The sequence below is a fragment of the Rhinopithecus bieti genome, unplaced genomic scaffold, assembly GCF_001698545.2.
Source record: "Rhinopithecus bieti isolate Rb0 unplaced genomic scaffold, ASM169854v2 scaffold_4553, whole genome shotgun sequence".
In the NCBI taxonomy this organism is placed as follows: Eukaryota; Metazoa; Chordata; class Mammalia; order Primates; family Cercopithecidae; genus Rhinopithecus; species Rhinopithecus bieti.
The window spans coordinates 292,061-317,238 of NW_016804694.1; the positions used below are offsets into that span (position 1 = coordinate 292,061).

General features: G+C 39.5%; 1 protein-coding gene across 1 annotated transcript in view; it reads right to left on the reverse strand.

The window, feature by feature from the left end:
- FKBP5 (FKBP prolyl isomerase 5) overlaps positions 1-25,178 on the reverse strand; it is a 117,271-nt gene that overhangs the window by 42,102 nt on the left and 49,991 nt on the right. The window contains exons 3-5 of the mRNA XM_017870077.1: positions 20,560-20,704; positions 7,918-8,060; positions 6,886-7,000 (exon numbers count right to left, since the gene is read on the reverse strand). Of these exons, the coding sequence (XP_017725566.1) occupies positions 6,886-7,000; positions 7,918-8,060; positions 20,560-20,704 (403 nt within the window). The remainder of the gene's footprint in view (positions 1-6,885; positions 7,001-7,917; positions 8,061-20,559; positions 20,705-25,178) is intronic.

Sequence of the window (25,178 nt, forward strand, 5' to 3'; positions counted from 1 at the left end):
CAAGGTGATCTTGGTTTTGAACAGGGACCACCTTTAGGGTAATCTTTGTTCTCCTCCCCTAGATAGCTAACTTGTTTAAAGGAGGAAAAACCAGGACATTTTAACCTTGACAAATGAAAGTATATCACAATAAATTTCTATAAAATAGATTTGTTCCAGAAAACCAAGGAAGTCTTTTGAGTGAAAAAGTAAAATCAACCATTTACTCTAAAATTTCCCAGGAAAGTACATTCTATCAAGATGAAAGACAAAAGATTAGTCATTGCCCTTTCTTTTGTTCTTTCTTTTTTTCTTTTTTTAAACGGAGACAGAGCCTTGTTCTGTTGCCCAGGCTGGAGTACAAGTGGCATGATCACAACTCTCTGCAGCCTTGAACTCCTGGGCTCAAGAGATCCTCCTGCCTCAGCCTTCTGGGTAGCTGGGGCTAGAGGCATGTGCTATCACACGTGGCTAAATGTTAAATTTTTTGTAGAGACAAGGTCTCTATGTTGCTCAGGATGGTCTCAAATTCTTGAGGTCAAGCCATCCTCCTGCCTCAGCCTCCCAAATTGCTGGGATTACAGGTGTGAGCCACCATACCTGGCTCCCTTTGTTGACAGAAACAGAAAAAATAAAATGACATAAAACATAATAAAATACAGGAAGAAAACCCAGGATCTAATGATATAACTAATGAGACTGGAATAGGGTGGAAATAATGGGGAAATGGGAACAGGTTAATAGGGATGAGGGGGGAAATGACACTTTTGAGTATATTGTTTTTTGTATAGTTTAAAATCATGATAATGTTTCAAATCCAAAATATCCAAAATCCATTTGAATATTTGGATATTCAAATATCCAAAATAAAACAAATAATTAAAATTAACCAGAGCATGGCAGGAACCCAAAATGGAATATAAACAGTAACAAATGAACAATTTGTTACAACTGAATAACACAATCACATTGAAGGGGGTGGGGAAGAAAGAAGTTACCTCAGTTGGAAAGCAAGTGTTTTGAATATACTATAAGGCCAATGACAAAAGGTACTATACACAAATATTTTCTAAAGTCAGTTTGTCACAGGGGTCTAGGTTAGCAATTCTAAAACCACCTTACATATACACTAGGATGGAGCCATGAGTATGCTGTGGAGAATAAGAGCACTTTCTCACTTCTGGAGAATGGAGTTTCAAATGAGCAAAGGGCAAGTAAACTTGCGGTGCTGGATTGGAACTGGAACTGCAACTGCCAGTGAGTATTCATGGTTTTTCACATATATATACAGGCTGGCCAGGTGCGGTGGCTCATTCCTGTAATCCTAGCACTTTGGGAGGCCGAGGCAGGCAGACCACAAGGTCAGGAGTTCGAGACCAGCCTGGCCAACATGGTGAAACCCCATCTCTACTGAAAATACAAAAAATATCTGGGCGTGGTGGAGGGCACCTGTAATCCCAGCTACTCCGGAGACTGAGACAGGAGAATCACTTGAACCTGGGGGGCGGCAGTTGCAGTGAGCTGAGATTGCACCACTGCACTCCAGTCTGGGTGACAGAGTAAGACTCTGTCTCCAAAAAAAACAAAACAAAACAACAACCACCACTATACACACACACAGGCTGATGTAGAAATACATACAGATGTATATGTACGTATGTTGAGGTTCGTATGTTCTCTATCTCTCTGTCTGCTAAGAGGGTCTAGGAATGATGACATCTCATAGCAGGAGCAAACCTAGCACTCAGATCTCAGTTTCTAAATGCCTTTCTCCAATAAAAGGAATCAGGGCTCTTTGGAGAAATGGTCAGTTCCAGGTGTGGGGCAGGAAAATTTTAAGATGAGCCATGAGTGTCTTGTGGTACCAGAAAGTAAGGAAGTGCTTTAAAAAAATGGGGATAATATTGAAAGGACACAAAAACAAGCTCAAAGGAGTTTCCAATGGCCAAATCTGGGACAATCGGATCAACAAAATAAATACGAATAGTAATGCATAATAACTTACAGAATAAGTATACACAGGTCCATAATGATATCAATCAACTGAATAAATATATGGTAGGATTCAAATTAATGGAGTGAGAATAACAGCAATAGAGAATTTACCATTAGTCAAAAGGCACAGTAATAACTGTTGCATTCAAAAATCAACAAATGTCAAAATGAGTGTGTAAAGCTGTGATATAAAACAAGATAGTACTTCCCTCCTAATGCTTTTAAATTACAAAAGGAAAATAGTAACTTTGCAGTAGTGAAACATGGTTTCCCACCTTAACCCAGTGTTCTAAGGTAACATCACCAGTAATGAGACATCAGTATCATGTACCTCTTGATAATGATGAAAGGTACAACATCACTTCAGTGGTATTTTTAAAAAATGCATAACCTCAATCTAATTAAAAACATCCCAGAAACCCAAATTGAGGGATATTCTACAAAATGGTCAGTTGTATTCAAAATAGTAGAGTAGGCTGGGTGTGGTGGCTCACGCCTGTAATCCCAGCACTTCGGGAGGCTGAGGCAGGTGGATCACCTGAGGTCAAGAGTTCGAGACCAGCCTGAACAACATGGTAAAACCATGTCTCTAAAAAAATTAAAAATCGGCCGGGCGCGGTGGCTCAAGCCTGTAATCCCAGCACTCCACTTTGGAGAGGCCGAGACGGTGCGGATTTCATGAGGGTCAGGAAGATCGAGACCATCCTTGCTAACCTGGTGAAACCCTGTCTCTACTAAACAAATACAAAAAACTAGCGCGGGCGGAGAGGCGGCGCCTGTAGTCCCAGACTACCGGGAGGCTGAGACAGGAGAATGGCGTAAACCCGGAGGAGGGAAGGCTTGCAGTGAGCTGAGAGCCGGCCACTTGCACTCCAGCCTCTGCGGCAGAGCAAGACTCCGTCTCAAAAAAAATAAAAATAAAAATAAAAAAAAATTAAAAAAAATAAAAAAATAAAAAATAAAAAATCAGGCATGGTGGCATGTGCCTATAGTTCCAGCTACGTGGGAGGCTGAGACAGGAGAATTACTTGAACCTAGGAGGTGGAGGTTGCAGTGAGCTGAGATTGCATCACTGCACTCCAGCCTGGGTGACAGAGCAAGACTCCATCTCAAAAAAAAAAAAAAAAGGAAATACAATCTTGATCTTGAGTTTGATCTTAGACCAGAAAACGACAGTAGTGTAGTAACTGGTGAAATTCAAATAAGATCTGGAAAACAGTTACTGGTACTACATCAATGTTAACTTCCTGATTTTGATAAATGTACTGTGATTAGGTAAGATGTTAACATTTACAGGAAGCTGTGTGAAGCATATAAGGGAACACTCTATACTAGTTTTGCAACTTTTCTGTAATTCTAAATTACTTCAAAACAAAAAGTTAAAAAAAATTGACTCCCATCACAAGGATTACCAAAAGCAAGATTTGATTAATTTAGTCTGCTCTAAAGTTGTCTCCACAGTAGTAATGTTGTGGTATTGTCTATAATTGGGAAAAGTTTTTCCTCTTAGTTGACAAAACCCTCCAGTTTAAAAATATATATTATAAATTACTGAATCTAGGGAGTTCCTGTATCCATAGGAGTAAACCTCTACCTTTGTATATACATTTGAAATTTTCATAATAAAATTTAAAACACACATTATAGACAAGCTTAAGTGCTTACTAATAAAGTGAAGATGATTTTCTATCATTCCTACAACTTTTGTAAATGTTTAGAATTCTATGATGGAGTTTTAGGGCTAGTAGGACCTTAAAAATTAAGAAGTTCCACCTTGCCTCACTGCATAGGAAGGATGCTAACGCCTAGAGGTGAGGTCTACTTGGAGCCAGCCTGAGACCAGGGCTGAGGCTGGAACCCTATCTCCCAACTCCTAGTCTGAAGCTATTTCCCTGATATTCTACATTTAAAGCTCTTCATGTATTGTAAAACTTATCCCAAATGACAATTTGGGATAAGTAATATTTATAACTGCTTCCCAAAACAACAGAATTTTAACTGATTTTCCAGACTCGTAGAAGTGAAATATGGGCTGAAAATAGTATATACTTTAAATATAAGAAACTCAGCTATTCTTGTTTTCTGTTTAAATGAACTCTATTTTAGTTTCTTTTCTTTTTTTTTAAGAGTCAAGGTCTCACTATGGTGCCTAGGCTAGAGTGCACTGGCTATTCACTGGTGTAATCACAGCATGCTATAGCCTCGAACTCCTGGCCTCTAGTGATCCTCCCATCTCAGCCTCCCAAGTAGCTGGGACAACAGGTGTACACCATTACACCTGGCTTTTGAAATCTTTATTTTAAACAGAACTTTTATAATAATAGTTCATGTTCCCATCCTTGTTGAATGATTTGATTTTTGTTCTTAATGGAAGTATTTCTCTGTTTTCTCACAACTCTCTTTTGAAGGATTTCAGCTCACTAATGACACTTCTCAAGCACTTATCTATGCAGAAAGCCTTTATTGAACACCAAATGTGTGTCAGGCACTGCAGGTAATGCTGAAAACAAAAGCCATGAAGAAAGATTCTGGTCCTCAAGCACTCACAGTATACTGGGATAAATGGGCAAATACTATTACAATGTAAAGTGACAAGTAGTATACACAGTGGTATATATAATTTGCTCTGGGAGGAAAGAAGAGTTAGCTATCTCAGTCCTCAGAGATGCCCCTTCTCCCACTTAGCAAATGAAGAAACGGAAAAGCTTCAGGTTACTCAATAAACACCAAAGCAGGACTTGAACCTAGGTCTACTGATAGGGAATAGAATGAACATTATTATCGAATATTGATCTAAATGATGAACTATTTTTTTATCTTGATGACAGCTGATGAGATGGATTTGAGTCCTAAAGAGAATTATAATCTACTGCTCTGTTTAGTAACTCTGTAACCCTGGGCAATTTATTTAACATCTCTGAATTAACTTTTTTTTTTTTTTTTTTTTGAGACGGAGTCTGGCTCTGTCGCCCAGGCTGGAGTGCAGTGGCCGGATCTCAGCTCACTGCAAGCTCCGCCTCCCGGGTTCATGCCATTCTCTTGCCTCAGCCTCCCGGCTAGCTGAGACTACTGGCACCCGCCACCTCACCAGGCTAGTTTTTTGTATTTTAGTAGAGATGGGGTTTCACCGTGTTAGCCAGGATGGTCTCGATCTTCTGACCTTGTGATCTGCCCGTCTCGGCCTCCCAAAGTGCTGGGATTACAGGCTTGAGCCACCGCGCCCGGCCTGAATTAACTTTTCTTATCTGGGGACAGGAAATTTTACCTCTTAAGGCTGTGAGAAATAAACGAACAAATATATCGGGCAACTAATATAGTTGTTGGCACACCAAAGAGTTCATAGATTGAGAATTTCTTGTGGATGGAATTACTTGTATTCATTTTTGAGTTGGTAGAGGCTGGCAGCATGCCTGGCACGTAGATGTTAAATTAATATTTACTAAATAAAAATTATTAAATACAGCCCGGGCGCGGGTGGCTTCAAGCCTGGTATCCCAGCACTTTGGAGCCGAGACGGCATGCGAGAAAAATACATAGAGGGGTCAGAGAGATCGAAGACCATACAACAATGAACTATATACGGTGAACCGCCGTCATCATATATAAAAATACAAAAAAACTAGAACCGGGCGGCGAGGCGGGCGCCAGTAGTCCCAGCTACTCGGGAGCTGAGACAGGCGAGAATGGCGTGAACCCGGGAGGCGGAGCTTGCACAGTGAGCTGAGATCCGGCCACTGCACTCCAAGCCTGGGCGGGGCAGAGCAAGACTCCGTCTCAAAAAAAAAAAAAAAAAAAAAAAAAAAGAAAAAAATTATCGTTAAATAAATGTTGAAGCACTGACAACTACTTCTTTTTTTTTTTTTTTTTTTTTTTTTTGAGACAGATGTCTCGCTGTCTCCCAGGCTGGAGTGCAGTGGCGCCATATCGGCTCACCGCAAGCTCGGCCTCCCAGGTTCACGCCATTCTCCTGCCTCAGCCTCCCGGGTAGCTGGGACTACAGGTGCCCTCCACCATGCCTGGCTAATTTTTCATATTTTTAGTAGAGACAGGGTTTCCCCGTGTTAGGCAGGCTGGTCTCGATCTCCTGACCTCGTGATCCGCCCGCCTCGGCCTCCCAAAGGGCTGGGATTAGAGGCGTGAGACACCGCGCCCGGACTTTTTTTTTTTTTTTTTTTTTTTTCCCCCACAGAATCTCGCTGTTGTCCAGGCCGGAGCGCAATGGCACAATCACGGCTCTCTGCTGTAGCGTTTATCTCCAGAGCTCAAGTGATTCTTCCACCTCAGCCTCCTAAGTAGCTGGGACTACAGGGACGTGTCACCACACTTGACTAATTCTCTTGATGCTTTTTAGTAGAGATGGGGCCTCACTATGTTGCCCTTGCTGGTGTCGCATTCCTAAGCTCAAGAGATCCTCCCGCCTCAGCCTCCCAAAGTGCTGGAATTACAGGCGTGAGCCACTGTGCCCGGCTAAGACTATCTTTGAGATATATTCAACACTTTTTTTTTTTTTCTGAGGCAGAGTCTCGCTCTGTCACCCAGGCTGGTCACCCAGGCTGGAGTGCAGTAGCACCATCTTGGCTCACTGCAAACCCCACCTCCCGGGTTCAAGTGCTTCTCGTGCCTCAGCCTCCCAAGGAGCTGGGATTACAGGCGTGCACCACCACGCCTGGCTAGTTTTTTTGTATTTTTAGTAGAGATGGGGTTTCGCCATGCTAGCCAGGCTGGTCTCAAACTCCTGAGCTCAGGCAATCCGCCCGCCTCAACCTCCTAAAGTGCTGGGATTACAGGCGTGAGTCACCACGCCCAGCCAATATGTTCATTTCCATAAACATATTTTTTTTTAAGTCTCCATTTCATCCACATAAATGGTCCAACTTTTAAGGACTAGTTCCCTCTTACTTTAATACTTACTTTCTACTGTTGCTCCTTCGTTTGGATTTGAATATCCCTCTCCTTTCCGTTTGGTTCTCCGGATAATGCCTCCATCTTCAAATAAGTCCTCTCCTTTGAAATCAAGGAGCTCAATCTAGAAAGAAAAAAGGAATTCAGCTGAGAAAAGACCAAATAAAGCCAATTTAACATATGTGAAGGCAAGGGCAACCAATTATTTCATTTTACAAAATAAAGCTGTTTTAAAATGTATACATTCATTTATGCATCTTAATTATTGGAAAAGTAGCAAAAAAAAAAAAAAAAAACCCACTATACTTTTCCATACTTGGAAAGAATTTCACATAATGATAATGTCTAGGACTATATCCTAAGGGACTGCAGTGCAAAGATAGGAAATACTAGGAACACTACCCTGTGGGCAAAAAGCCAGAGCTACAAGGTGCTGGTGTAGAACATTTTGTTTGAGGCCACAACTTTCCCACCCTGGATTTATGGAGTTCCCTTCTCAAAATGTAAGAATAAATTTCATGAATGTGGCCTACGACTGATTAAAGGTGTATTTTACCTAGCTGGGGTGGTTCTTAAAAATCAAGTTTTGCCAAATATATGTAATTTCAACACAGGTTGAATAATGTTTTATCACCATCAAACACTTCTAGAGAAGTGAGATCTGTGACATAAACCTTTATAATATGAAAATACCCTGCAACTTGACATAGGCATATTTCAACATTTATTGCCAACATTTCCATCCTGCATTCTCTGGTCAATTTTGAGTATGTCACACTCACACCATGGAACAGAATCCTTATTTCTAAGTGTAGTGTCTTTTGTGTATTTGGATATGACCTTTTTGTGCTGGAAACACATTTCTCAAAAAGCACTGGCACGTGCACCCTTGGGTTTGTGGGAAACAATTCAAGAAGCCATGCTCCAAAATAAGTAAGTTGGATCTGATTCTCTATGGCTCCTTTTCCCACTGCCTGTTGCTTCAAAGCCATTCCTATTGTAGAGCAGATACTGACAAGGCAACATCACACACATACTTGCCTCAAAAAAGAGAGTTGCATTCGAGGGAATTTTAGGGAGACTGCCAGCCGAGCCATATGCATATTCTGGTTTGCAGAGTAAATGGCATATCTCTCCTTTCTTCATGGTAGCCACCCCAATGTCCCATGCCTTTATAACTTGGCCTAAGAGAAAGGAAAAGGTAGTTGAAAGCTATAAGCCCTATTTAAAAATATTTAACTTTCATAAAACAAAAGTTCAAATTTCCAGTTTTTCATACTACATACTCAGCTAGAAAGTATGGGCTACAAGATGACAGAGTGCTACATACAAATAAATAAATTATTATTTTTTTCAAGGCTATCATAAAAGATTCCCTGTTGATCGGCCCAGCACTTTGGGAGGCTGAGGTGGGAGGATCGCTTGAGTCCAGGAGTTTGAGACCAGCCTGGGCAACACAGCAAGACCTCATCTCTTAAAAACAAAAACAAAACAAAACAAAAAACCCAAGGAACACAGCTGGGTATAGTGGTGCACACCTATAGTCCCAGCTACTCCGGAGGCTGTGGTGGGAAGACTGCTTGAGCCCGGGAGCCCAGGAGGTTGAGGCTTCAGTGAGTCAAGATTATGCCACTGCACTCTAGCCTGGGTGAGAGTGAGGCCTGTCTCAAAAAGGATTCCCTGCTGAAAGGGATGAAAGTAGTATAAATTCCTAAACTACTCAAAAATTAAGTCTGAAAACTGGTGGTAACATTATCCATGAAATATGGCTGTGTTCCAATTGTTGCTTAATTTGTCATTTCAACTATAATAAGCACACATTTTCTAGGCAAAGATAGAACAAAAACAGTATTGAAAAATAGAGTTTGTCCTAAGGAAGCTTATAATTTAGTTGGGTAGACAAAAAAAAAAACAACAAAACAAGAAGTAACCAGAACAGTATAAATTGCATAAAAGGGTCTATGAAACACATTTCTTCACAAAATTTAGAATCAGAAAAGGTTTCTTTAAACAAAACATATGTGACTTTTTGTCAAACCACAACTACAGAACTTAAAATGTTTTATTTTTTGCCTACTTCCAGGAAACTAAGTTAAATTTACTGCTCAATTGTAGGACTATATTAGGCTATATAATTGTAATCTCAATGTTTACAGTTCCTATGATGTGCATCATTATCTTACTGTAAGCAGTATCAAGTCCTTTGGGAAACAATAGAAAATTCAGGCAATTTAAAAGGCTAATTACATTTTGGTGGGGCATGGTGGCTCACGCCTGTAATCCTGGCACTTTAGGAGACCAAGGTGGGTAGATCACTTGAGGCCAGGAGTTCAAGACCAGCCTGGTCAACATGGTGAAACCCCGTCTCTACTAAAAATACAAAAATTAGCCAGGCATGGTGGTGTGTGCCTGTAATCCCAACTACTTGGGAGGCTGAGGGAGGAGAATCACTTGAACCTGGAAGGCGGAGGTTGCAGTGAGTAGCGATCATGCCACTGCACTCCAGCCTGGGCAACACAGCAAGACTCTGACTCAAAAAAAAAAAAAAAAAAAGGCTAAATTACAAATGAGGTACTTTGTTAATCAAAAACATTAAGTATCTGGGGATTGGGCACGTTGGCTCACGCCTGTAATCCCAGCACTTTGGGAGGCCAAGGTGGGCAGATCTCTTGGGCTCAAGAGTTTGAGACCAGCCCAGGCAACATGGTGAAACCCCATCTCCACAAAAAAAAATATTGAAAAAATGAGCCAGGCGTGGTGGTGCCTGCCAGCTACTCAGGAGGCTGAAGAGGGAGGACTGCTTGAGCCCAGGAGGTCGAGGTTTCAGTGAGCTGAGATCATGCCACTGCACTCCAGCCTGGGCAGCAGAGTGGAGACCCTGTCCTGTCTCAAAACACAAAAACAAAAATGTAAGTATTCAAAGTGGGATCAGATAAGAGATGAACCCCAGAGGAAGTGAATTTGAAGTGAGCTGGTGGTAGGATATTAGGACAAGGGAAATCCTACATAACAGTATGTAAGCAGGGATGGATAAACCATTTGGCATTCACGATTTTAGCTTAATCTTCATTAAATATTACAACTTTTCCAAATGTCAGCTACATTTATTTCAGTTAAAAATATATGTTAAGTGGCCAGGAACAGTGGCTCATACCTGTAATCTCAGCATTTTGGGAGGCCAAGTGGGAGCATCCACTTGAGCCCAAGAGTTTTAAGACGGGCCAGGGCAACACAGTGAAACTCCATCTCTACAAAAATTTAGAAAATTAGTGCGGCATGGTGGCACATGCTTGTAGTTCCAGATACTTTGGAGGTTAAGACAGGAGAATAGCTAGAGCCCAGGAGTAAGAAGCTACAGTGAGCAATGATTGTGTCACTGCACTCCAGCCTAGGTGACAGAGCAAGACCCTGTCTCTTAAAAAAAAAAAAAAAAAAAAAAAAAAGTTATTCAAGTAATACATGCCTATTATTAAAACACCCATGAAAGAGATGGAAAGTGAAAGCGGAAAGGCCATCCATTTGTTCCTTATAAGTCACTGTTTTGTTTCTTTGGTATCCTACTGTGTGCTGTACCTTTTTAAAAAAAATTTAAAACACAAATGACAGTGAACTAGACATTCAGTTCTGAACTACTTTTTCATTTAATATATATCTTCATCCTCTTTCTCCAACAGTAGAAAGGAGGATGTACATTTTAGAGGTCAAAAATGCAGCATACTCTAACCTCAGACTACCTGGATTTGAATACCCAGTTTGCCTTTTACTATCTGTGTAAACTTGTGCAAGTTACTTAATCTCTGTGCTGCAGTCTCCTCACCTGCAAAATGTAGATAATAACAGTACTTGCCATATATTTTCAGTTGTTTTAAGAATTATTAGACAAAACACATCAAATGCATGGCATGGTGCCTGGCACATAATGTGTATTTGATAAAGGAAAAACATTATCGGGTGTATAATACAACAATCTCCTATTGATGCATATATTACCAACAGTAATCTAATGAGACTACTTGTCCATTTATGTTTGCCTACTTTGCATAAATATATTTGGAGGGTAAATTCCTGGAAGTGCAAAGGTGATATGCATTTTAAATTTGATAGTTATTGCCCAACTGTCTTTATAAAACGGCTACTTTTTTTTTTTTTTAAGAGACAGGGTCTTGCTCTGTCACACAGACTGGAGTGCAGTGGTATGAGTATTGCTTACTGCATCCTCAACCTCCCAGGCTCAAGCAGTCCTCCCACCTTAGCCCCCCAAGTAGCTGGGACCTCAGACATGTGCTACCACATTGGGTTCATTTTCTTCTTCTTCTTCTTTTTTTTGTGTAGACAAGAGTCTCACCATGTTGCCCAGGCTGGTCTTGAACTCCTGGGCTCAAGATAACCTCCTGCCTCAGCTTCCCTAGTAGCTAGGACTACAGGTGAATACCACCATGATTTTAAATTTTTCTGTAGATATGGAGTCTTGCTACATTGCCCAGGTTGGTCTTGAACTCCTAGTCTCAAGTGATACTCCTGCTTCAGCTTTCCAAAGTGCTGGGATTACAGGTGTGAGCCATTGCATCAGCCCAGTTTTTTTCATTTTTAAGAGACAGGGTCTTGCTATGTTGCTCAGGCTGGATTCGAACTCCTGGCTCAAGGGATCCTCCCACCTCAGCATCTGAGTGGCTGAGACTACAGGCACTTGGCTTCAACTGATTCTTAACAAGAGTTTGAGAAAGAAAAAGTAGCCTCCCCAACATCTGGAAACTGAAACTTACAGCTAGACCTCAGTGTTGTTTGAAGCTGGCCTAGGGATCACAGGGAGGCCATATTATTCTCCTGTGGGACATAAACAATCTCGCAAAATATCAACATGAGACAAGGTCACTCTGAGACTGTGTCCAAGTGAGACAAAACAAAAATACTTCAAAATTTTGTCTGGCTGGGCGTGATGGCTCACACCTGTAATCCCAGCACTTTGGGAGGCTGAGGCGAGTGGATCACCTGAGGTCAGGAGTTCGAGACCAGCCTGGCCAACATGGTCTCTACTAAAAATGTAAAAATTAGCAGGGCGTGGTGGCACATGCCTGTAATCCCAGCTACTTGGGAGGCTGAGGCAGGAGAATTGCTTGAACCTAGGAGGTGGAGGTTGCAGTGAGCTGAGATCACGCCACTGCACTCCAGTCCCATTTCAAAAAAGAAAACAATTTTTTTTTTTTTTTGTCTAAGCCCAGAGGAGAAAACAAGGTCACTGTGCATTTTACAAAATACCAAACATCCCCCTCTCCTGGCTAATATGAGTGACTGCTGCTTCTCTACCAGTTCTAGCTTTGGTCTCACTCTAGTTGGCCCATTTCCTAATAAGATTTATTAAGATACCCAAACATAAATCAACCCACATCCTAACAGCATCCGAGAAAGCTCTGCTTTCTTAAAACTCCCCAAAATCACCTAATACAAGCCCAAGTCCTATAAAATATTCCTTCTAACACTCTTACTGAAATACTCCACAGTTTGCATGGTGTGTATCCTCCCTCGCAAGTAATGAACCAACGTGTTCAACTATAGGTATATTCCTAGTGGTCTGCGGCTGCAGGGCACTAACAAGGCCCACTCAACTGATGGAAGCAGTGTGTGGGACCACACCGCAGAACAGGAAACCAGTTGTATCACTCAGTATATTTGCAAACAGAATGGAGAGCATCAATTAGTCTGGAGTAGGTTAAGCAAGCTTCTACACCACATTTCCTTAAATTCCTAGAGGTAAAATTACTGCACCAAAAGCATAAATACTTTCCTTTTTTTGAGATAGGGTCTCACTTTGTTGTCCAGGCTGGAGTGCAGTGGCACAATCTTTGCTCATTGCAACCTCTGCCTCCTGGATTCAAGCGATTCTCGTGCTTCAGCCTCCCAAGTAGCTGGGATTATAGGCACGTGCCACTATGCTTAGGTAATTTTTGTATTTTTAGTAGAGACGGGGTTTCACCATGTTGGTCAGGCTGGTCTCAAACTCCTGACCTCAAGTGGTCTGCCCACCTCGGCCTCCCAAAGTGCTGGGATTACAGGTGTGAGCCACCATGCCCAACCCCCAAAGCATAAACATTTTAAAGATTCTGCATCTTTAGGATCTCAGTCATAGGTAAAATACACCAAGAACAGGCCGGGCGCGGTGGCTCATGCCTGTAATCCCAGCACTTTGGGAGTCCAAGGCAGGCAGATCACAAGGTCAGGGGATCGAGACCATTCTGGCTAACAGGGTGAAACCCCGTCTCTACTAAAAATATAAAAAATTAGCCGGGCGTGGTAGCAGGGGCTTGTAGTCCCAGCTACTCGGGAGGCTGAGGCAGGAGAATGGCATGAACCCGGGAGGCAGAGCTTGCAGTGAGCCGAGATTGCGCCACTGCACTCTAGCCTGGACAACAGAGCAAGACTCCGTCTCAAAAAAAAAAAGAAAAAAAGAAAAAAAACACCAAGAATATATAACGTCAATTTATTCTTACACTTGATCTAGACTTCAATTTTACTAGCTTATACACAATTTATCAATTTCAGGAGTCTTATTCCATTTGTAATAAAATATAAAATGAGAATATATATATAATACACAAATGTGTAATATATAGCTACTTACTAAATTTACAATGCTTTTTATATGTATGTAACTATAGGCAGGTGAAAAAGTTTAAAAAGTATATAAGCCTGTATAAAAACAATTTATTATACTTTTTCTTCCTTCTGTAATGTAATACTTCTGGCTTAAAAAAATTATATAACATATTTTAAGATACAACATTTTAATCACTTAACACTCTCATTTATAATAAAGACTATAGTGACCACTTCAGAACATTCTGATTACATAATGTTTCCTCCTTGAGTTAAAAAAAAATGCTTAATTGTGGGGGGAAAAAAAAAGAATTTACCACCTTAGTTATTTTTTAAAGTGCACAGTTCACTATTTTTAAGTATATTCACATTGTTATGCAACCAATCTCCAGAACTCTTTCGTCTTGCAAAACTAAAATTTTATACCCATTAAACATTTCCTCCTTCCCGAACCTTTGGCAACTTCTATTCTTTCTGTTTTTATGAATTTGACTACTCTAGATAGATAACTCATATAAGTGGAATCAGACAGTATTTGTCTGTCACTGGATTACTTCACTTAGTATAACGTCCTCAAGGTTCATCCATGTTGTAGCATCTGCCAGATTTTTTCTTTAAAACTTAAATATTCCACTGTACGTTTTTATCACATTTTGTTTATCTATTCATCTATGATGGACACTTGAGTTGCTTCCACCTTTTGGTTGCTGTTAACAATGCTGCTACAAACATGAGTGTACAAACATCTCTTCAAGACTCTGCTTTCAATTCTGTTGGTTATATGCCCACAAGTAGAATTGCTAGATCAACATGGTAACCCTATTTTCAATTGTCTGAGGAACTTCCATACTGTTTTCCACAGCAGTTGCACTGTTTTACATTCCCACCAACAATGCATGAGGGTTCCAATTTCTCTACATCCTCATCAACACTTGTTGTTTTTTGTTTTTTTAATAGTACCCATTCTAACCGGTATGAGGGTGATATTTCACTGTGGTTTTGACTTGAATTTCCCTAATGATTAGTGATGTTGAACATCTTTGCATATGCTTGTTGTCCATTTTTATATCTTCTTTGAAGAAATTTCAAGTCCTCTGCCCAGTTTTTAAAAATTTTTTAGACATAGGGTATCACTATGTTGCCCAGACTGGTCTTGAAAACCTGGCCTCTAAGTAATCCTCCCACCTAGGTCTCCCAAAATGCTGGGATTACAGGTATGGCCACTGCAACTGGTCCTTTACATATTTTTTAATTGGGCTATTTTGTTGTTTTTGTTGAGTTATAGGAGTTGTTTGTGTATTCTGGGTATTAACCCCTTATCAGACATAAGATTTGCAAATATTTTTCTCCCATTCCATAGGCTGCCTTTCATTCTGTTACTGTTTGATGCACAAAAGTTTTAAATTTTGGTGTATTCCAATTTAATTTATGATGTCCAGTAATTTATGTTTAATTGTTTTACTTTTGTTGCCTGTACTTTTGATATCATGCCAAGAAACCACTGCAAAATCCAGTGTCATGAAGCCTTTCCTCCATATTCTTCATTTATTTATTTATTTTTTTGAGATGTTTCATTCTTGCTGCCTAGGCTGGAGTGCAATAGTGTGATCTTGGCTCACTGCAACCTCTGCTTCCCGGGTTCAAGCAATTCTCCTGCCTCGGTCTCCCAAGTAGCTGGGACAACAGGCATGCGCCACCATGCCCAGCTTTTTTTTTTTTTTTTTTTTTTTTTAGTAGAGACGGGTTTCACCATGTTGGTCAGGGCTGGTCTTGAACTTGAACTCCTAAACCTCAGGTGATCCGCCTGCCTTGGCCTCCCAAAGTGCTGGCATTACAGGTGTGAGCCACTGTGCCCGGCCTTCCTCCATATTCTTATGGGAGTTTTATAGGTTTAGATCTTGCGTTTAGGTCTTTGATCCATTTTGAGTTAATTTTTGCAGATGGTGTAAGATGAGGACCCAATTTCATTCTTTTACATCTGGATATCTAGCTTTTCCAACACCATTTGTTGAAAAGACTGTCCTTTCTCCCAATGAATGGTCTTGGCACCCTTGTTGAAAAATCACTACCTTTTAAATGTACATTTACATTTGAATATGAGCATACTGAACACACTATAGGATGAAAGCTACACCATATCATACAGAAAAAAATTACTTTTTCATATGGGAGTAGTAAAGGAGAACAAGAAAGGTAAATATTTTAACTGTAAAAGATTTCCTTTCAAAATATAAAAGTTGACAAACACTTAAGGTTAATCACTTACTACGCTTCAGGTAATTAAAAGAGCATCTTATTCATTCCTGCTTCACCTTCCTTGAGGGATTCCTAGGACTCAGTACCAATTTCTGATCTGTATTTTAACTACTTGCGTATTCTACTAATTAGTACCAATTTCTGATGTCTATTTTAACTACTTGCATATTCTACTAATTTTTATGTTAAAAATAAGAAAACCTCATATAATAGATAATACAGACATCCTTTCTTCTTTTACACTAAACAAAGCAAATTATTTTCCTGTATACTTTTCCTCATATATTTTAGGTTTTTTTGTTTTGTTTTAGTTTTTTGAGACGGAGTCTCACTCTGTCGCCCAGGCTGGAGTGCAGTGGCACAATCTTGGCTTACTGTAACTTCTACCTCCTGGGCTCAAGTGATTCTCCTGCCTCAGCCTCCCCAGTAGTCTGGGATTACAGGCATATGCCACCACACCAGCTAATTTTTGTATTTGAAGTAGAGACAGGGTTTCACTACGTTGGCCAGGCTGGTCTTGAACCTCGAACCTCAGGTGATCTGCCCGCCTCGGCCTCCCAAAGTGCTGGGATTACAGGCATGAGCCACTAGTTTTATTTTAAAATAGCTACAAAAGGGCTCTAATAATCATCCCTACCCCCTACCAATAGTAACGAATCATGAATTAAACAAATTAATTTATGTACTTTGTTTTGTTTGAGTCAGCGTCTCGCTCTGTCACCCAGGCTGGAGTGAAGGCGTGTGATCACAGCTCACTGCAGCCTTGACCTCCTGGGCTCCAATGATCTTCCCATCTCAGCCTCCTGAGTAAGCTGGCGCCACCATGCCTGGCTAATTTTTGTATTTTTTGTAGAGATGGGGTTTCACCACGTTGTCAAGGCTGGTCTTGAACCCTTGGGTTCAACTGATCCTCCTGTCTTGGCCTCCCAAACCGCTGAGATTACAGTAATTTATGTTTAAGACTCTTTTAAGTGTTCATATCTTATATTACATTGTATTTTTGTCATTTCTCTAATTACTAAGAAAACTAATCACAGGATAACCTCTCCCCACCTGCAAGGTTTATAATTAAAAAAAAAAAAAAAAGGGAAAAGGGAAAAAAAACAAATATGGGGGCATTATCTGTCCTGGGACAGTCTTAAGGATCAACTCTGCCAGACTAAATTGTTACACTTGAAGGCAGGGGTCATGTTTTAATTACTCTTTGCAAAGAACTATAGCACCACAATATTGTACTCAAAAAAAGAACAAAGGCATGATGTAATATCGAATTTAAATGGAGTGAGAAATTTGCTCAGCTTTTCACAGCCTAAATCAGCTCCTCCCTGATATCCACTCAGCAGTGGAAACTGGAAGCATTCCTCCTCCATCGCAAAGTACCAGGAAAAATCAAAGTAAGTACTTTCTTAAAGTTTGCTGTCTTTCTGGCTCACACTTTTGGGGACAATTAGAAAAATTAAATATTTTAGCCTAAAAGCTTTCCTTACAAATCTCCTGAATGCTCCTAAACTGAATGTAAAAAAAAGTAAACAGATATTAAGAACATATTGGCTGAGGGCAGTGACTCATGCTTGTAATCCCAGCACTCTGGGAGGCTGAGGCAGGAGGATCGCTGAAGCCTAGAAGTTCAATGCTGTAGTGAGTTATGATGCATTCCAGCTCCGATAACAGAGCAAGTCTCTGGAGACAAAGAGAGAGAGAAGGAGGAAGGAGGAAGGAGGAAGGAGGAAGAGAGAGAGAGAGCGAGCCAACACAAGCGCTAGCACTTTTGATAAACCTTACTATGACATATCATTACTGGTAAGAAATGTCTTCTGTGGCCGGGCACAGTGGCTCACACCTGTAATCCCAGCACTTTGGGAGTCCAAGGTGGGCAGATCATGAGGTCAGGAGATAGAGACCATCCTGGCCAACGTGGTGAAACCCCGTCTACTAAAAATACAAAAATTAGCCAGGCATGGTGGTGTACACCTGTAATCCCAACTACTCAGGAGACTGAGGCAGGAGAATCACTTGAACCCGGGAGACAGAGGTTGCAGTGAGCCAAGATCACACCACTGCATTTCAGCCTGAGTGAGAGCGAGACTCCGTCTCAAAAAAAAAGAGAAATTTCTACTGTATATCAGGCACTCGATAAATACTGCTAACCAGGACCTACTTCATTTCTATACCTGGTTTGGGCCATGTTTTAAACCTTAAGATCTAACATAAGAAAGACTATCTGGATTTGAATCCTGGTTCTGCCACTTACTGTATAGCCTTGGGCAATTTACCAAGCTTTTCTGTACCTTAGTCTGCAATATAGTAAACAAAAAATCACATCAAACCAAAAATGGTTAATAACAGTAGGTAACCAAAACATAAAAGAAAAAAATTGATAAAACTGACTTCATCAGAAGTAAAAACGTCTGCTTCTCCAAAGACCAATTAAGAAAATAAAAAGGCAAGATAGACTGGGAGATCATATTTGCCAAAGTGCTTGCCCTTTTAAGTACAACTCAATAAGACAAACAACCGATGTTTTAAAATGGGCAGAAGATCTGAACAGACACTTTACAAAAGAAAACATACAAATGCCCACTAAGTACAAGAAGAGAGACCCTCAATCATCACTAGTCATCAGAGAAATGCAAACAAAACCCAAGGTGAGATACTACTTCATACTTACTAGAATGGCTAAAGTTAAAAAGATCGACAATACCACATGTTAGCAAGGATATGAAAAACTGAATAGCCCCAAATTGCAAACCACCAAATGTCCTGTTTTTGAATGGGTGAACAAACTGTGGCATTCCCAAATTGTGGAATACTTCTCAGGAATTCAACATGCAAGAATCCCAAAGTCATTATGTTAAGTGAAAGAAGTCAAATACCAAAGATAATACAAGATTCTGTTTATACGAAATTCTAGAAGAGGCAAAATTATAGGAACAGAAACCAAGTTAGTGACTGCCTGGGGCTCAGAGTCCAGGAAGGAAAATGACTGCAAAAGGACATAAAAATACTTTTTAAGGTAAAGAAATTGTTTTATATTTTGATTGGTGGTAGTTACAGAACTATTATCAAAATTCATCAAACTATATACTTAAAAGGGTAAACTTTATTATATGTAAATAATACCTCAATAAAAAAAAAACCATTCAAAGTAGCTTTGACACAAATGTTAATATGATTGTCACCTAAATTATACTAATTGTACAAAGAACCAAAAAAATAGTAAGATTGAGGCCGGGTGCGGTGGCTCATGCCTGTAATCCCAGCACTTTGGGAGGCCGAGGTGGGTGGATCACGAGGTCAGGAGATCGAGACCATCCTGGCTAACAAATGCCCACTAAGCACAAGAAGAGAGACCCTTCTAACATGGTGTTAGCCAGGATGGTCTCGGTCTCCTGACCTCATGATCCACCCACCTCGGCCTCCCGAAGTGCTGGGATTACAGGCGTGAGCCACCACACCCGGACAAAAGTAGTTATTTAATAATTAATTTTAGAATAACCCCATGTTAATGTAAGTAATTTAATTTTGTACAAGGTATTTTTATATTTTGTATTTTCCAAAACAAAAAAAAAATTGGTGAGACAAGTGTCATTGTTTTAGAATGCTATACATGTAGAAATATGTTTGACTTGTAACACAAGACAACCAGATTCTCATATCTATTTCTGCATTCATCTGCTGCAATTTTGGCTGAAGCACATGAAAAAAAAAAATCCAAACCCACAAAGATAGTTGAAAAGGATAGGAGCCCTTTAATAACCTTTTAGATAATTGTGAATATAATTACCTGATACTACATCAAAACTGTACAAGTTGTAAGTTTCATAAAAGTCAATTACAATGTGGAAACTGAAAGTGTATCAGTGAACTTTTCATACTGTTAAAATCTGTTGTCTAACTTTGAATGAATTGTTTATTCACACATGATCTTGTAACATCTTGCATTGGTCACTGAGAAAATATTGGTTCTTAGTTATACAGATCTTCCAAATGTGGACACATTTCATTGTATATTTAAAACCACATTCATTAATACCCACCGATCTCATCAGAAGTCTTCGGAAGCTGTCAAGCACACAGTGGTAAATACGAGTTCTCCTAAACTATAATTTTTACTTGAAAACTTAATGGCAAAAAACATTGTCAGTTGTTTTTCCTTGAAGTGACAGATTCACTCCATTCATTCTCAGAAAAACACCTGCCAAATACTGAATCAAGTCTGCATAAGCAGATTTGCCCTTTCAAGTAAAAATGGTATTTCATGAAATAAATGCAGTTAGTTCAGATCTCACTAAAACAAGAGGACAAGTACTTTTCCTTGAGACAACCATCATATTTTGGGGTACAGAAGTGCTCTATATGTGCGTCCCTTTCTGTCACAGAATATCAAAGGGATGTGAAACTCAAGGATTGGGTTTTAATAAAGCTAATAATTTTTACTTCTTTATCAGGACATTCTTACGTGAAACTAGTTTTTCCTCTTACGTAAATAGTGAAGGAGTGGCAGTGGAAAATACCATGACTACTGGAAGAGCTGGTTACCACTGCCTTGATTTGTGTTAAGGAACCAGCAGTTTTTTACCACTGCAGCTTTTGTACCATCAGTGCAGATGTCAATACAGTAAAAAGTCAAATAATATCTTAGTATTGTTATGAAAATAAATGACATTTGGGACCCCCTAAAAGGATCTCAGGGAGCCCTAGGGATTCTCAGACCATTCTTTGAGTACTACTATTCTAAAATATCTTTACTTTTAGAAAGGATAGAATCCTCTGCTCCTATATATTGCAAATATAATAAAGCTAAGTAAAACACAACTCAAAAAAATGCCCTCTTACTTTTGCCAAGACTAAAGACAAATGGTTCACTTCTATCATGACTGGAATCAAACTTCTTTCCATTTGACAATTTTCCTTTGTAATGGACATAAACTTTGTCTCCAATCATCGGCGTTTCCTCACCATTCCCCACTCTTTTGACAATCTAGAAAAGACAAACATTAAGAAAAAGGAGGTGAAACTTTTTACTTGTAATCAGAGAATAAAAAGGTCACACAGTCCATCCCGAGACATCCAGGCAGATATGCAAATATACTATTATCCATTCTTTCTAATGCCTTCCTTCATTCCTCACAATAACTCACTGTTAGAAAACTGTACTTTACCAACCTACTCTTATGTTATAGCTACTTTTATTGGTAATCATACTATTTATTCCTCAAAAAAAAAAAGGCATTTGAAAATAAATTAGTAAAAATCATACTTAATAGTTGAAAAAAGTAGTTCTCAACCTTTTTTCCTCAGGACCCCGTAACACCTTAAAAATTGAGGACTCCAAAGAGCTTTTGTTTATATGACATATCTATAGATATTTAGTAAAAAAGTATTTTTTTTTTTTTGAGACAGAGTCTAGCTCATCACCCAGGCTGGCGTGCTATGGCATGATCTTGGCTCACTGCAAGCTCTGCCTCCTGGGTTCACGCCATTCTCCTGCCTCAGCCTCCCGAGTAGCTGGGACTACAAGCGCCCGCCACCACACCCAGCTAATTCAAAGAATTAACCAATAAATCCTGTTCATTGGTTTAATGCCCTGTTTTGACACTAAACTCTCATAACACAGACTTGTGAGCTAGTCCATGTACGCACTGACTTAGACCAGAAAGAATGGTGGACTTTTAAAAATATTCAAAAAGAAGCTTAAGTAAAACTTCAAAGATGTAGTTTTATTTCCCTCCTTTGCTAAAAACATTAGCTTCTGAATAGATTCTGCTTGTTTATTTTCAGAAAGCCCAATTTCCTGGTAAAATAGGTTACATTTCCTATTATTTGACACACAGTCTATCTGTTAAAAAAATGAGTATCACTGCACAGTTTGATATGATACTGAATAACTTGTTTTGTAGTAAAGTATTTAGCTATTGTAAAATCCAGTGTATTTATTTTGCTCTTGGCAGAGCAAGCTGCTAATGTAGTTGGTCAGTTCTGGGAAAAGAAAATCAAATCCAGGTGTGTGATGGTGTAATTTGTCAATCATTTATGCCAAATTAATCATTTTTGGTAGATAACAGACGATGGTAGCTAACATCTGATGAACATCTTTTTGGGGAAGGAGTTTGCTTTGAGTTTTATTTAAATAATTCAATGATTTGCTCCTGAATTCTTTTTTGACAAGTATACCCTCCGCCTAACATAAATATCACATAAACACTGTGAACCTAAATTCCACAGCTTTCTTAACTCAAAAGCCCAAACAACTTTATTTTATTTTTTGAGATAGGGTCTTGCTCTTTTGCCCAGGCTAGAGTGCATGCAATGGTACAATCATAGCTTGCTGCAGCCTCTATCACCCAGCACAAGTGATCATTCCACCTCAGCCTCCTGAGTAGCAGAGACTGCAGGCACATGCCACCATACCTGGCTAACTTTTTCATTTTTAGTAGAGATGAAATCTTGCTATGTTGCCCAGGCTGGTTTGGAACTCCTGAGTTCAAGTGATTCTCCTGCCTCAGACTCCTAAAGTGCTGGGATTACAGGTATAAGCTACCACACCCAGCCCCAAACATTCTTTAAAGGCAAAGAAAAATTACTGACCTTCTAGGACTTCAAAAGAAAAAAACAGTTTTCAAAACATCAAAAGACATTACACAATATTCTACAAGTGCTCATGTTCATGGACTGCATGTGGTACTTGGGAGGCTATGCTCAACTGTCAGCCTCGTGTGGAAGGAATCTGCATTTCTAGGACTATAAACAGTAACTGGGCATTTGGGATGAATGGCTATCAGAGAGTCAGAGAGCCATCCACACCAGCAAGTGGTACTACGGTATCACTTCAGGCTTCCCTAGCAAGATGAATTTGTGCCTAAATCTAGAGTTGCCTTAAGGACACAATCAAGGTTCTATTCATTTTTAAAATATAAATTCAATTTTTATCTTCCTCGGATAGTTACTGAATTTCCAAACCAGCACTGTTTTTTTTTTTAAATACGTAATAGTTAATAAGATAGATTACTATAGGACAGGCACTATACTAAGTGCTTCACCTAATCCTAATAACTCTATGAAACTGATGGCATTATTATTCTAACTTTAAAAACAAGAATTTAATCACAGAGAGGTTAACTAAATTGCCCTAGCTCGCACAGTTACTAGATCTATTTAAATCTTAACCAAAAGCCTCATGGTGAAATCTGAGGCTCTAGACAATGATACATGATATAATTTAAAGGGCTTCAAATCTCCAACATTTCTTTATAAGCCTAAAAATCTTGCAATTAGATTTACTCCCTAGAACAAAACAGGGTCTGAGGCAAGTTGGGGATCATGTTCTCTGGGTGTGGGCACCCTGAAAAGATGAAAGGGGAAGTCTTAAACAGAGGCAGGGAGATGCTGAGGACAGCCGCGAAGTCTCCACTGTGTCTAGAAGCTTCCTGGAATTTAGGATGAGCAACTATAGCTACAAGGTTGAGAAGTCCTCTAAAAGAAGACAATAGGATGTAAATCTATAGCATAAAGCTCTTATTCTATAGCTGCAAGTCTCCAAAATTTGACTTGGTACATAATGGCAATTCACATATATTCAAAAGAGAGCCAGGCACAGAAGAAAGGCTTTCACATAAGCAAGGTTAGACAAAACAAAAATTCTTATTTGCTACTGCTGGCACAGGAGATATTAAAACTCAGCATCCTGGTAATATTTACAATGTATCAGATAATCTTTTCAGGAAAAACAAAACTTAACTATACAAAACCTGTATGTGTTAACAATGTTGTAGGAGAAATAACTACTTAATGGGACTAAAGCCACTTAAGCTTTCTCAGACTCAGTTTATTCACTTATAAGATGGAAGAATCAAGAGATGCTCTAATTGTCTCACCACATTGTTGTAAGAAACAAACGAACAAAAAAATGCATGTGAAAATGATTAACTATAGAGTAAAGAAACACACGCAGTCATGCATCGCTTAAGGACAGGGGTATGTTCTGAGAAATGTGTCCTTAGGTGATCTCATCCTTGTGTGAACATCGCAGAGTGTACTTACACAAACTTTGATGGCCTGGCCTACTAGTACACACCCACATTAGTTTGGTTTGGCCTATTGCTTCCAGGCTACAAACCTGTACACTGTGTTACTGCACTGAATACCGCAGGCAATTGTAAAACAGTGGTATCTGTGTATCTAAACATATCTCAACACAGAAAAAGGTACAGTAATAAAAGGTATAAAAGAAAAAAAAGTGTACACCTATACAGAACACTTACCATGAATGGAACTTGCAGGACTGGAAGTTGTTCTGGATGAGTCAGCAAGTGAGTAGTGAGTGAACATGAAGGCCTAGGATATTACCATACACTACCATAGACTTTACAAACACTGGATACCTAGACTACATTTATTTAAAAATTTTTTTCTTTCTTTAATAATAAATCAATCTTAGCTTACTGTAACATTTTAACTGTGTAAACTTTATGACTTTTTTTAGCTTTGACTCTAATGACACTTAGAACACAAACACACTATACAGCTGTACACAAATATTTTGTTTCTTTATATCCTTATTCTATAAGCATTTTTCTATTTTTAAAATTTTTTTATTCTTTTATTTAAAATTTTTTTTTTGTTTAAAACAAAGACACAAACACATACATAAACCTAGGCCTGCAGAGGGTCAGGATCATCAATACCACTGTCTTCCACCTCTACATCTTGTCCCACTGGAAGGTCTTCAGGAGAGTAACATGCATGGAGCTGTTGTCTCCTATGACAACAATGCCTTCTTCTTGAATACCTCCTGAAGGACCTGCCCAAGGCTGTTTTTTGTTTGTTCATTTGTGTTTGAGACAGGATCTCACTCTCTCACCTAGGCTAGAATGCAGTGGTATGATCATAGTTCACTGCAGCTTGGAACTCCCAGGCTTACGTGATCCTCCTGCCTCAGTCTCCTGAGTAGTAGAGAGTACAGGTACATGCCACTAGGCCTGGCTAATTTTTTAATTTTTTTTTTTCTACAGATAGGGATCTTACTATGTTGCCCAGGCTGGTCTTGAACTCCTGGCCTCAAGTGATCCTCTTGCCTTGGCTTCTCAGGGTGCTGGGATTACAGGCATGAGCCACCGCACTCAGTCAAGGGTGTTTTACAGTTAACTTTTTAAAAAAATAAGTAGAAGCACACTCTAAAATAATGATAGAAAGTATAGTAAACACATAAACCAGTAATATAAACATTTATTATCAAGTATTATGTACTACACATAACTGCATGTGACTGCAGTGCAGTAGGTTTGTTTACACCCACATCACCACAAACACGTAATATACTATATTACCATGTTACAACAGCTATGACACCACTAGGCCATAGGAACTTTTCAGCCCCATTACAATTTTATGGGACCACCGCTGAAGGTGCGGTCCATCACTGACAGAAATGTCATTATATGGTGAATGACTGTATA